The 14,576-nt window shown below is 48.7% G+C and overlaps 1 protein-coding gene across 1 annotated transcript in view; it reads right to left on the bottom strand.

The window, feature by feature from the left end:
- Positions 1-10,514: 10,514 nt before the first annotated feature.
- TMEM240 (transmembrane protein 240) overlaps positions 10,515-14,576 on the bottom strand; it is a 16,620-nt gene continuing 12,558 nt past the window's right edge. The window contains exons 3-4 of the mRNA XM_009710646.1: positions 14,128-14,336; positions 10,515-10,663 (exon numbers count right to left, since the gene is read on the bottom strand). Of these exons, the coding sequence (XP_009708948.1) occupies positions 10,515-10,663; positions 14,128-14,336 (358 nt within the window). The remainder of the gene's footprint in view (positions 10,664-14,127; positions 14,337-14,576) is intronic.

Here is a 14,576-nt window from a genome sequence, read left to right as displayed (position 1 = left end):
ACATGGAACAACTGTAGCTGTCAGGCTTGAAAATGCCACTTTTCTCAGTGTTGACACTTCATTTTTTATTTCAACAGGAAATAAAGTTCTCCATCCATTCTCTCACACTTGCACACTACTCTTCCTTCCTTCACGTCTGTGGGCTGTTGGACTGACGAAGCCAGCTCTCTCGATGCGTCCCAGTCGCTATTGCTACCAGGTTTCTAAATCCTGCCCTTGAAAAGAGATTCCTTGTCCCTCTTGCCATGCATGTCGCTCCTAGCCACCAGCTAGGTGATTTCGTGCCCTGCTGCCTGCGGAGTAGCTGTGCCAGTTGCTGTCGGTGCTGCTGCTCATGTGGAATGCAACAGGAAAGGAGAAGAAAGGCCACCTGTCATTGTTCAACTCCTGCCTCATCAAAGATTTAAATGCAGGGCCTCTGTCACCTCTGCCAACCTCATCAGTAAGTTTGGTTTGCCGTGAGCTCACAGGATGAATGATGGCCCTGTGGAGGTGGCACCCAGCTAGCTATTTGTTAACGCTCCATGCAGGGATAGAGGATGGCAACCCCTGGCTGAGGTTATCTCCTCTCCGTGACACTGAGTTATGAGCTAATAGCACTTTATTAAAATAGTATTTTGTATTAGAGAGCAAATCTAAAAGCAGATGGATTAGCAAGCGATCCATCACTCCCCAGCTTTGCCGCTGCCAGCTGAAACGCCCTCTCTGTGCTTCAACGTTGGAGCCAGGAGACAGATTTATAACGTGGTCATCTATCTAGTCTTAGTGCCATCCGTTAAAGTATTTACTTTTCAGCGTGATGCACTGGGAGGGAAGTTCAGTTGTGCAAGTAGAAGGATGCGAGCGCTGCACGCTTTCTCACCAGTGCATGTCCCGTGCCTTAGGACTTACCGGAGGCAGGAGTTTCCCCAGAAGTATTTCTCTGCCAACCTGCATCTGTGTTTTGAATGGAGAAGAATCACTCAGGTTCTTTTATAATCCATTGTCTGTGGCTGTTTCTGTTTTATTGCAACCTTATTATTCTCCCTATACTTTTTTTTAAAAAACTGGCAAATCTGATTAATTTATCCAGCCTTTAATGCAAGTCACTGGCCAACCCTGGGAAGCTTTGATGCTCCAGGAGGTTCTTCACTTAGGGAAGGCAGCCCATCTTCTGCAGCCAGCGACTGAGTGCTGTTGGTACATGGATGTAAGTGATGGGGATCTACTGGAGGGATCCTGACCAAAAATGTGCCAGAGTTTGCAGCTTCCTGTGGATGTCTTGTCTCTGTGTTCACCTGGTGTGCAACCCGCCAGGTCTGCGCTTTGCCTGCCAGGGAGTTCTCTCTTGGGCATGGTTTATGGTCATGCACAGCCCCTTGGTGCCAGTGCAGCTCTAAGGCCTAGACACACAAAAGCACCACAAAAGAAACCAAAGCAAACGCGGGAGATCGTCCATGGCAAACCCATCTGCAGGCGAAGAGCTGGAAGATAAGCGTGGCTGCAACGAGAGCGGGGATTACTAGTCACCCCTGCACAAAGAAAGAGGGTGTTGTAGCAGCAAGTGGGCATGTGTGGACCGTTTGGGTGCCGTGTGTCAGCTTTCGGCAGATGATGCACGTATGGTCCTGGGGTATCTTGAGAGGTAGTAACTGTGTCATTTGGGGAGCAAGGAGCTGGGATCTAGTTTGAGGGCTCATTGTAGGTCAGCTGTCCCACAAGAATTTCACAAGCCAAAAATGACAACAGGAAAGCCTTCCTCCAATGGTTACCTCTCCACCCTGCTTGTCTTGCAACCACCAGGCTGTTCACGATGTCCATCCCTGAGTCAGTGCTTTCACAGGCCCCTGGCAGTCTGCTGGACCTTGTGATTCAGCCAGCATCTCTCCCACAGACATCAACCACTCAGGTTTGGGATAAGGCAGAGTTTGCCCATCTGAGCTGCGGTAGAGGAGGAACCAAAGGACTTCAGTCAACTGGATACTCAGTAAGTGCCACTAGGCTGCTTTACTCCTTGGCTTCCTACCAAGCACCGACAGCAGAGATTGGGTGCCTGGTGAAGGACAGGTCAGATCTTGTTTTGAATGACGTGGGACAGTGTATCCTTGCTGGTTTTCCTTCTCTTTCCCCTGATTCCTTGAGGTAGCATAGCCTTACCAAATCTTGTTGAGCTCTTCTGAGATATGGCATCTCCTGGAATGAAGCTGTAGCAGCATTACCAGACTACACGACATTGTTGGTTTTGTAAGATGTGCAAAGGGGAGCAGCGCATGGATATCTCCGAGAAGTCTCCAGGCAGTCCTCCAGCTCTTGCCCTGTCTCTGATTGTTCTCACTGCAACAGAAATCAGATCGTTGTCTCTGTTGCTGGTCATTTTTTACCCCCAGACCTCATTTGAGATGCCGGTGCCTGCGACTGTCCGTCAGTCCTATGACAACAGCTCCCTGCCTTGCTGCCTGGGTGGTTTTTTTTCCTCTCCCTCCTGCTGCTACGGGTTTTATTCTTGTTGTGGGAGTTTCTTTGCTTGGGTGTTGGGGTGGTTTTTTTATTGCTTGTCTGCTTTCACGTAGTATCTCCACCAAGCCTGAGTAAGATGTACCCACATTTGCCCAGACTTGTAGAACAACTTGTGCATCAGCATCTTTGCACATAAGGACTGAAGTCCCACTCAGTGTCAGACTTGCTCTGTTTGTGTATGTGTGGTCCTGTTCCAGGAGAGAAAAGAGCAGAATGAAGAACGTTAAAAGGACTGGTTCATGGTGGCAGATTTCAGCACTGCTCGAATGGGAAATGAGCTCTCCTCTCCTTGTCCGTGCCAAAGCCCTGGGTTTCCTGCACCCGGCCTTTCACCTTTCTTGCTTGCCCTTGCAGGCAACAGGCAAGAGAGGTCCACGCTCCTCTCTGGAGGTAGCCTGCAGCTAGAATTTTGTTTCAACGGTAAAATATTTAACTTCTTTTTAAATCAGTTTTGGACCTTAGAGCTTCCCTGTGTTCCCAGTGAGTGGGAGACAAGCAGGCTAAAATCTGGGACAGCGTCCTCTGATGCCACATAACCTGGGGGAAATTGCACAGCCCTTCTTCATCGATCGAGGCTGGGCGTAGCTTATTTCCCCCACGCGATTCAAGGCACGTTTGTACCTCCTCCTCTCTTAAACCCCTGCCCCTAAGCTGGTGACCTGCTGGTCTGCAGTGCCCCATAGCAGGCCTCCAGCCTCTGACCCCAGGAGTATCATTTGGTTCAAAGGGCTGGGAAAAAAACACTCAGATGCAAAACATGCAAAAAACTATTTTACTGACAAACAGCAAAGGATGGGCTTAGTTTCAGGAGCTGAACTGGTTATCTATTATACAAACATATTCTTGAAAGGGAAGGAATGGCTGAAATACACTCACTCATTGACCCAAATAAAATCACAGTGTGCTTTTTCTATTGCCTCCCCCACCCTCAAGCTCTCTGCGGCTTCAGCTGCTCCCCTTAGCTTCAGCACAGCATCGTCACCGCTCCCAGCACCGCTGCTGGAGGACACAAACTGTAGGTGACATTTGCCTGTGCAAGTGTATTTAATAAAAAAAAAATTAGCCATTATTGCTTTTCAACCACAGTAGAGATTATTCTATGATTAGACTCGGAGCGGAGTATAATCTCTCCCTCTCTGTTAGTACCAACGTGTGTTGTACCTCTTCCAGTTTGATGCATGCAGAATTGGTTTGAGCGCAGAAAAAAAGAAAAGAAGGATTATTAACCAGGGAAAACAGCACTCCCGAGTTTTGTTCTTGTATTCTCACTATTGAAAAAAATCTTCCTAACCTGTGTGCTCTGTCCTGCAAGGTTTTGCGCTGCCTTAGTCATAGTGAGCTGAGGGTGCTTAGCACCTCGCAGGATTGAGCCATCCTCTTGGTATCACCCCTCCGTGGAAATCCAAGGGCTCGGCTTGAAGAGGGGACTAAAACTAGCAACCCCATTGGAAAAGAAATGAGTGCAGAAGAATGGGAGGTACTAAAGAAGAGGAATAGGCTTCATGCAGTGAACACGTGATGACACACACGGATATAAACACACAGACGCACACTGACACACACACACACAAAACTGGAACAGTATCCTCAAAGCCTAGCCGGGATGCAGCAAACTGGCAGCCCAGACTCACTGTAGAGCTCCTCCTTACACCCGCCCACGTTTTCCTACTCCTCTGCTTCCTTCTCCTTTGCCCCGACAGCCCGCGTGCATGGAGGTTGCCAGCCTGGCATTTTTATTTTGGTTTATTTATATTTTTTTCTTCAGCAAGTTCACTTGCTTCTTAGAATCATCGAATCTTTTTCATGCTTTCGTGGGCACCACAGAGAGCTGGGCTGGCCTAAGAGGCCATCTCATCTTGACTCCATCCGGAGGTAGAACCAGCAGTCCTGTGTCCCTGCCTAACAGATAACGAATGCCCTGTCTGTCCTCTGCTCTACGTCCCATTGCCTGTCACCGAAAGATACAGCTGTTTGACCTCTGTAGCCAGGTTGCAAAGCATTTGAGCCAAATGTCTTTCTATTTGTACTGCGTGCTCTAGTAATCGAAGTACTTCTGTTCTTTTACATCTAGAGGTGCTCTGGGAGCTTCTCTTGCCTATTGCTACCTTCAAAGCCCCCTCAATGCAGAAGAAGCCTTCATCACCTCCACGTTCACCCCCCCCATGCTCTTCGTCGATGCCACACTGAATGTGAAACTGCTGCCGTGAAGCTGTCTCAAAGTGAAATCTGAAATGAGACTGAGGCTCCCTGGGTCATTGATCACCTGCAAGCCTCTCGCCTTCATACGAGGAAGGTGAAGGGTGAACATTGCCCTCCCTTTTCCATCGCAGCCAGTACCTGTGAAACGTTTCCTTCACAATGTGCTTTCTCCCGAGCTGGGGAATGATCTTGGATCAGGACTTCCCTCGCTGGCTCCCCCAGGGCTTTCTCCTGCCTGGACTCACCTAGACCTTACCCAAGGTAAGCAAAGGCTACTGATGTTTGTGTCTGCACTGCCTGCTGCTGTCTTGAAGTATGAACTCTTGGTCTCTTGCAAAGTCAGTGGGCTTCAACTCACCTGACACCATTTGCATGGCTTTTTTTTTTTTTTTTTTTTTACAGAGTGGTTGAAGTTGGAAGGGGCCTCTGGAGTCCATCTGGTCCAATGCCCTTGCTCAAGCGTGGCCACCTAGAGTGGCCTGCCCAAAACCATGTCCACTTGGCTTTTGACTACCTCCAAGGATGGAGACTTCACAACTTCTCTGGCAACTTGTCCCAGTGCTTGGTCACCCTCACAGTAAAAAAATGTTTCCTGATGTTGAAGCAGAACCTCCTGTGTTTCAGTTTGTGCCCATTGCCTCTGGTCCTGTCCCTGGACACTACTGAAAAGAGCCTGGCTCCGTCTTTGCACTCTTCAGGTATTTATGTACATTGATCCCCCTGAGCTCTCTCTTCTCTAGGCTGAACAGTCCCAGCTCTCTGCCTTTCCTCATAGGAGAGGTGCTCCAGTCCCTTCATCATCTTTGTGGCTCTCTTTAGTATCCCTTTTTAGCAGGGATTGTCTTCTCCCAGCTGAGTGCAACTGGAACATGAGGTAGAGAGTAGCGGTGAGAGTAACTAAGACCTCCCCCCCATGCTGTGCATGCCTGGGCCACACGTCCTGGGCTCTCTGCTCGTGCTGCCAGATGCTTCAGCCAGGATGGGCCAGTTGGTGTGTCCCTGGCTGGCTCAAGGGCTAGCTGAGCAGTAAGAGGGCACGGTGAATGGATGGATGGTATCACAGGAGACACCTTCCCAAACTGTTCCTCAAAGGGGAAAGATCCTTCTCATTGCGTCAGAGCAGCAGGTCAAAGAAGGCTTGCATAGTACCTGGGTCTACTCTGGGCTACACCTGAAATCCCATGTGTGGTGGCTTTGGGCTCTTCCTTTCCTCTCATTCCTGAAGCAATGTGGAGGTCTGGTAGCCCCTCCCTGGCTCAGCACTTCTTACACCTACAGTGAAGTTGGCCTCCTGTCCCTTCGTCTTTCCCCACGCTCATCCTGTTGTGAGCTGCTGAATGTGGTGGAACGACAGATGCCAGATAGGAAGCAAAGTGGAGGAGACAACCAGCTTGACAGGCCTGCTCTTTAATGTGTAGCTCTCTTGAGAAGAAAGAAGATAAGAAGAGAAAGAAGGTTGGCACAGAATGGGTTTAGCTTGACGCTACCTTCAGGGGTCTCACTGAGGGGCAAGGGCTTTGTTCAGCAGTGCTGGTAAGTGGCTGCTTGAATTCAAAAAGAAGCTACTGGTTGATACAATGGATTTGACAAGCCTCTGATTTTCTCCTCCTGCCGTTCCACACCTCTCCTTTGCAACAGATCCCAACCACCAGCACTCACCCATTCGATGTACAGGCAGCCAAACCTGAGCTCCTCACGCCAAAAATGCGGGAGAACGTTTCCAGGGCTGATCCCAGCTCTGGAGAATTGGCACATACAGTTTGAAACGCTGTCTCTGCTCTAAAAATAGCCCCTCCTGAAGCGACACAAAATTCCCCCCACTGTCTAATTCTGCAGAAGCCTCCCTCAAAGCATCTGGCGGATGCGTGCTAAGACGTGGTGCGCACTTCCCACTCCTTTGTCCCTACGGAGCTGCCGTTACCGCCACAGCTGCCAGCTGTAAGCTTTGCAACCCTCTGTTTTCTTTTCCACAGGTTCTGACCGGTCTCTTGCCTAGCCCTGACCTTGTCGTGTCAACTCTCTGATGCCAAAGTCACTCTCCCAACTGAACCCTTTTTTCTTTGGGGTTGTTGCTGACTTTGGGTTTTGTTGTTGGGTTTTTTTTCCATCTGTGGGTTTTTGGAGTTTTTTGTGTGTGTGTGAAGACTGGATCAGAGGCAAGAGAACAACAAACAAGTCAACACTGGTACGTCTCAGACAATTAAACAAGGAGAAAACACCCCCACAACCAGACAAAAGCAGAACGAACACATGCACAGGAGAAGAAGACAGAGCAACGACAGACGTTACGGACAACTGAGCTGCGAGCAATAGTAGCAACCTCACTTGGACAGAGGAACGAGAGACCACAAAGTCGGACATCGTTGGTAAGGTTCACACCTCGAGTAGAATCAGCTGAGGGGATGGGATAGGGAGAAGAGTGCCGATGTCAAGCAGAGAGAGAGAAGATGCTGCTTGGGGCAATAAAATGTTGGTACTGGGGTTTTGCAATACTCAAAACACAGCTGCCTCTTTTACCTTCTGCTTCTCTGTGGGGGCTTGTCATCTGGGTCCCCAAAGAGGAGACCTGACAGACACGTGGCTGTTGGGCACAAGATCATCTTTCGCACACCACATGCCGTTAAATGGCTTAGGGGACCTGGGCTGCTCCTCTGCAGGGACTTCTCGCCACTGCAGCCTTACGTGGTGTGTGAGGTTATCCAGCCCCAGCGTGTTCTGAGCTCCGTTACGTAGGGTCACATCTAGAGTAGCTTCCTAGAGGCAGTGGAAAAAGGCGTCTCACACCAGGAATGTGACTCGGTGTCTCTATTAAGCTGGCTGTTTGAAATCACCCCTGCAGAGAAGATGCACCAGATCGCTTGGGTCAGGAATGGGACCTGGCCCTACTGCCATGGGAAGGAACTTTGCCCCTTATTTACTCAGGATGAAAATCAAAGTCCCAGTCAGTTCCCCGGGATTAATCCCATTGGTTTCGTGTGTGCTGAGACAAACCTTGCTCTATGAGGGTATTTTTGCTTTCCTTGGATTTAAGACCAGTGAATTACTCCCCGTAAATTTAATTGCACTGAGAGCATTGTTTGTTTTGGGTTTTGACTGAGGGTAAACAAGAGATAGACCCACAAGGTAATAGCTGTGGACACAGCAGATTTAAAAAAAAAAAAAAAAGTCTGTTCTTAAATGATAGGAATATATACCATGTAGGGTTTGTTGGTTTTTTTTCTGCCTCTTCCACAGCCTCATAATCTTCTGAAATTGTGGTGTGGATCAGACTGAATCAGTGCGAGGCACCCCTTCCTCGTTCCAGGTGTAAGTGTCACATTTGATGATATTCCAACTAAGGTCAGTCGCTAGCACTGGGCAGAACCAGACTTTCAATTCAGGCTGAGTTTAGGTCACTGCCTTAAGTCTCTCTTCAAGTGGCAAGATTATTTAAAGCGCTTTTTTTTTCCCCATAACTAGTTCCAAAGACTCAATATTTGTCCTTATCACGATGGAATTTTCTCCCCTGCGAAACGTTGTCCCATCTGCAGACATGTCCATGACATGGACCCGTTTTATAATACAGTACCTATTCTTTGCTGTCAGTTAAGCGTGTGCCATCACACAAGGGCAAACAGAACAGCTGTTTGGGCAGCTCACATCTGGCACTGTACGAGTTACACACCATTGATATGAGCATCTTATGCCACTTGAGGATGAGCCCATGTGGTCAAACGCACAAAGCTCCTACAGCGAGGGAGGTTGCAAAGCCGTGTGTCTTGGAAAGGAGCTGCTTAAGGAAAAGTCATCCTTTAGATACCAACAGGTGACGGCAGACATTACAACCGGAGGAAGTCCTGAATGACAGACAGTCAAGCAAACAGGTCTAAGTCTAGACCGCGCAATTATTTAGGCCCAGACAGAAACTAGGGTGCCAAGAGAAGACGGACTAGGGAATAGCAAAGGTAAGAAGGGCAAAGGAACAGGTATGTTTGGCTCTTGGCTGGCTTTGGGGCTTGTAAATAACTGAACTGATCCCAGGCATAAAAAACAATGGGAAAAAAAAAACCAAACCAACTAAACAAACCCAAGACACAGAAGCGGAAGCAGAGAAAAAGAGCAGGGAGGGATGGTGTCCTTTTCCCTTCGCAGACATTGCAATCAAACATTGACCGAGTCAAGGAATCCATAGAAGAAAACAGCAGTTTCTGACAATATTCATCATCCTTTGGTTCTGGATGTTTTCCCCGTTTAAGCACACGCCCACTCAATACAAAATAATGAATGAAGGAGAAATGATTGGGATTCAAGGCTACCATCTTAAATTCTTGGGGCTAGCGTCTCCCTCCCTGATTCCTCTCAATCAAAATCTCGCTCTTCCCACCGCCGCCAACGGGGCCATTGCTGCCCAGCACGTGCAAAAGTGATGGGTGCCTTTGCTTCTCTCCCGCAGCAGAACACGACTGCTACAGGAATCAGATACCACTGTGCTGTCTGGGTGCACGCAGGCTTTATAAACTCCTCCGGGCAACTCTGGAAGTGAAGGAGGTCTCAGGATGTGGAGGTTGGTTTCAGACACTTGGTAGCTACCTCGAAACCCACACCTAAGCTGCGACCAGGGGGAAGCAAAGGCAAAAACCACGTTAGAGCATCCTCGTACCTTGATTCAACCCCTTATTGGGACATCTGACTCTAGGTGAGTTTGGTTTCAGGCCCACAGCTCTCTGTGTTCCTCAAGCCAAGCCCAACCTTCTGCCGAAGCACTAGTTCAGCTCGGAGCAGGGACACAAGAAGATAGGTGGCTGTTGGTGCGCAGGAGGACTGAGACTCTTAACGGGACCCTCTCGCTGCCCTGTCGGTCTTTCTAGGGTGGCACTGACCAGGACCTCAGGCTCACCCTCTAAGACGAGGGGCAGAGCAGCTCCTTTCTCCCCAGGCGAGGGGGTGGGTGGTGTTTATGCAGCAGCGGGGTACGATCAGGGTACAAGTCAGCTCTAACACCGGTCAACTCAACACACATTTCTCCCCGCGTATCACTTTCCAGCGCTAGTGAAGAATAACAGCACTGACCTCAGCAAGGTACCACCAATACAAAAGTGGTGTAAGCCAGGCGGCACCAGCCCTGACAAATGGACTGATACCTCATAGGACTCTTCCCCTGGTACTAAGATTTCTTGGATTGCTTAAGGCAGGTTTCAGTGTATAGCAACGCAAACAACCAGTCGGTTTTATATATTCCCAGGACCTCCTTCCCCCACAGTAACTCCCGAAAAAGTGAACCAAAGCAAAGGGGACACTGTGCCTTCCCAACGGGCTGGCAGCAGTCCCCATCCAAACCTGTGACCAGCCAAGCCATTCTAGCAACGGAAGGACCAGAGCAGAGCAAAACCAAGCCAAAGGACCAACGAAACGGGGGACTGGAGCTCGTGGATGAGAAACTCCGCATCTTCTTCGTGTTGTCCCACCTCCATACCCTTGGCCAACATTCCCCGTAGGGTAGCTGGATGTGCAGGACAGCCGTGAATGCCAGGAAAAGGGGGTTGAAAGTATAATGCAAATCTCTTTTCTCTTTTTTTGTTTGTTTTTTTGTTTGTCTGCTTTTTACATATATATACAAGTCTGACAATAAAATGTGGAACACAGTGCAATGTCTTGGCTGCGTAGCATCCAGGACTGGCTTAGTTGTGCATCGTGGTGTGCCCCAGGGACACACAGGATGGATAAGTAAAATTGTGTCCTCAGCTGGCTTCCACAGAGGAGCAAACTAGTAGCTGTTCCCCTGGAAGAAGAGCAAAGTCCTTTTTAAAACCTCACTGCAGTCTCTGGAGGGGAAGCATTCCTCAGAGGTGCCGTGGGCTAGGGTGCCCGTTATGGTACAGCTTCTGTTTGATGTGCACCATGTTCCCAGTCGCCTCCTCATACTGCCTGTGATGACGTTTTCTGAACTCCTTTAAGTTACAAAATTTTGGAATCCAAGACCAGGAATTGTCTGGAAGGCAGAAAGGAGAAGGAAGATGAGATATTATAGGAATGGTGAGACCCATGTTCTCCTGCCTTGCCTAGCCCTGTTCCTGGCCTTGACAAGGCCACCCTTGAGGCTTCCCCTCAGACCACACTTGTTCCCCAGCCAGACGTCATGCCTTGGCTGTAGCCACAGCACTGCCCACTTCTCTCCCAGACGTGCAACAGCCTGTGCCCTGAACACAACCAACAGCTACCCAACCCCTCGGACATGAAGACAACCAACAGATACCCAACTCCTCGGACATGAAGACAACCAACCCCTCTGGATATGAACACAGTCAACAGCTACCCACCCCCTCGGACATGAAGACAACCAACAGCTACCCAACCCCTCGGACATGAAGACAACCAACCCCTCAGACATGAAGACAACGAACAGATACCCAACCCCTTGGACATGAAGACAACCAACAGATACCCAGCCCCTCGGACGTGACCCTGAGCAGGCAGCAGACCACACCTTGGTTGTACCTGCTATAGGAACAGTTCATTCCAAAAGAGGTACAGACAAGCTGCACTGGCCCATCACGAGAGTGAGGGTGGGAGTTAGAAGAGGCAAACTTGCACTTTCTACTCTTGGTAGGAACCAACTCCCTGTGATGAGCCCTGTCCTCCAGCCCTCCTTATGCCTTACTCACGCTCCGTCAGGCTAACAGCATGGGCGAGATTCAGCGAAGGCAGTAACCTCATACTCCTCTCTGCTAATCTCTGTCGCTAGCAGGGACCTGCTCTGGGGACCAAGCTGCCAGGTTTTTGAAAGAGCCGCACACTGCTGCCGCGTACGTATCGCCCCTGGTCAATCCTGGCTCTTCTGGCTTGTGAAGCGTTGGCCAATTTCGTGCAACATCAGCACGAGCTTCTTTCTGCCCTGTAGCCAGTGCAGGTTGGACAATGTTGGGTTTTTTTTTTTAATCCAGTATTTCAGCTCTCAGTCCATGAACCATTCCCTGTAGCAATGTTTTAGCTGCCATTTAGTTTCGTGAGAGCTTTGGCTCATTTCACCCACAAATACCCATAGCCCAACCCCGTACAGGAGAATTTGAAAGCCCCAGAGAACGATAGATTGTGTAAAGTTGAACTATTGCAACTAGCGTGAGGTGGTATGAGACTGCTCTGACCAGCACTGCAGCTACTGTGAAGTGCAATCTGATGTCTGCGTTTCTATAGAATATTTTCTATTTTAAGAAAGCTCTTCCATCAGGAAGGAGCTATAGGTTACTGTAGTAGATCAAAATTTAAGCTGATCAGGCCACAATGTGACGTTGAGTCATTGCTAAGTGGTACTCATGGATTTCAGGGAGGGCTCTACGTCCCGTACCAGTACAGTATTTTGTATTACCCCTACCCCATCTCTCATAGTCACAGGTACCATTTCTTTCTTTAGAAGGAAATTTTAGCTTAGGTACCTGTTCAACAAAGAAATGGGTATCCTTGCTTATTGCCTTTAACATGACTAGATTTGCATAGCTGATTTGAATGAATAGGAAATACCTAAAAGCTCAACATTCATTATTTTAGCCCACACTCCCCGGTGATTTTTCAGCCTGTCTTTAGTGAAATGTACTCAGCACAGCACACAACACCACTGTTTTCTCTTTGGACAGAACAGTTCAAGGCATGTAAAAAAAAAAAACCAAAAACACCCAACCTTTACTGGAAAGAGACATCATGTCCAGTGCATGGTATACACTGGAAACCTCACCTATGGATTAGACGAGGAGGGCTTCCAGGGTCTCTTCTAGCACCCGTTGGATTGTGAGGACACAGGGTTGTTACCAGTGCAAGCACACGGCTGTGGCACAACCGCCCTGGTTGATGAGCAGACTGGTCCTGTGTGGTGGGTGCAACATCACCGCAATGGCACTAAGAGACGATGTCTCAGGCCAAAGCGGGTGTCAGCCTTCTGCACCATGAAAGGGGCACTGCCAGTGGGGTTGCTAAGGGAAGAACAAGCTGGGTGCAAAGTAATACTGCAGTCATTTTTCTGAAAAGAGGTGTCTGCACGGTATATTGCACCACTGGCCAACCCCTTCTTAAAACCTTGGAAGATGCATACACAGGGAGGCGAAAAAAAATGAAAGAAAAAGGATAGTTCAGCTTAAATACTAAATTAATTACTAGCATTACCATTAATTACTAAAAAAAATAAAAAAAAAAAAATAAAAATCTGTGCAGTATCCATTCAGAAGAAGGTAAGATGGATGGCGATACCATGGCTCCATAACGAAAGGTAAGAGCTCTGAAGACCAATACTGCTGTACTCGCTGTAGCATCTCACCCCAGGCTAGCTCTTGCCAGCCCTGCTGACTTCATGAGCACCGATGAGCTCACAGCCACAGGCGGTCCGATCCAGCACAGGTGTGACGGCCTCAAGGCTGGCTCAGTACCTTAGGTCTCACGGGGAATTCTGACGATTAGCCTTCTGCTTGGGAAAGGACAGCAACGGGACTCAAGAGAGGCCTGATGCAGAAACTGCTCAAGCAGGCTGCAGGGGATTTGAGAAGACTAATGAGAAATTAATATCCTTTTGATCTGAGTTTTTAGAAAGAGATAGTCCACTTCCCTAATTAGAATTTCTTACAGGTTTACAGATAAATCTTTCTCTTGCTCATTCTCCCTTTCCTCTGAGTTGTAATTTAACAGACACCATCAGTCAGAGTTAGAGGTACACTGTTAGGGAATTTCAAGTCATTCACTATTTTAATAGTTTTTCTGTCTTTTTTCCCCTCCAACAATTACAGTCCATGGGATGTCCAAGCTGACAGAGCAAAGAGGGGCAGAGAGGGCCTCTGAAAGAGGGTCTGTTGGTCATTCTCAGGGTGTTAGTTCGGGATGCTAAGACTAACTAGTATGGCTAACACTTTTCCCTGTCGGGCTGACGTCACTTCTGGGAAAAAAAAAAGTTGACACATCTGGAACAGCAACGAGGATGGGGAAACCTCAGCTGATGCATCCCTGACACAACACAGAAACGTCTGTCATTGTCACCACACCGTCACAAGTTTATACAAACAACGAGAGGCTGCACTCCGTAAGCATGTGCCTGGCTGCCAATTATATGCACAGAAAAATCCAGATTTCAGGGAAGTTTTGTCTGGCCTGAAAAAATATTCTGCCCACATGTGCAGACACACAACCACCATCTGCCAGCCTGCCTACGGGTAAACATGTCGCGTTCCATCAAACAGCCTTTTGCACCAACACGTACTTTACACTTTGCAAAGCAGAGCCCTGGAGGCTCGGCTCCTTGGCTGGCTCTTTCCACGTCAACATTCCTGTTTTTGCGTAAAGAGGGCTGGGATGTAGCTGGTGCTAAATCTACGCGGCACAACTGCCGCAAGGCTGTTGACCTCCTCCCTCTCCACCGACCTCAGAGGACAGGGCAAGGGCTTGAGGAAAGAGAAGGGAGCCCATTGAGGCTGCACTTACCATACCGTCGGCTGGTTCGCCAGGCTCGCACCGCATAATGGAGAACCCCATCCATCCACACCAGAAACCAGCTTATACAAAAGCCCAGCAAAAGTCCCAGCATCAGATCAATCTCTTGCTTGGTTACATTGTCAGTCACAAAGTAATTCTCCGAGGAGTCCACCACCGATTGATCCCCATCATATGGAATAACGTAATGGACGTGATGCCTGTTGCGGGGAACAGAAATAGGGAAAAGCATCAGTGGAGAAAAGCAGAGCACATTTTTTTCATCCAGCGCCTGCTCTTGTGGCCAGGGGTTGGTTTAACACCATTCCTTCGAGTTTTTCACCAACCTCCCTGGGAGCAGGAAGGTTGTCTTGGCTTTTTGTGCTGATGTCAGCAGAAGAATTGGCAGCGAGCAAGCTAGAAAAGTATAGAAACCTGAACCCATGCCTGGAACGCGTGTG

This window comes from Cariama cristata, unplaced genomic scaffold (assembly GCF_000690535.1).
Source record: "Cariama cristata isolate BGI_N322 unplaced genomic scaffold, ASM69053v1 scaffold5392, whole genome shotgun sequence".
Classification (NCBI taxonomy): domain Eukaryota; kingdom Metazoa; phylum Chordata; class Aves; order Cariamiformes; family Cariamidae; genus Cariama; species Cariama cristata.
Note: the sequence above shows the minus strand (reverse complement) of the source record. Positions and strands in the feature narration are given on the sequence as shown.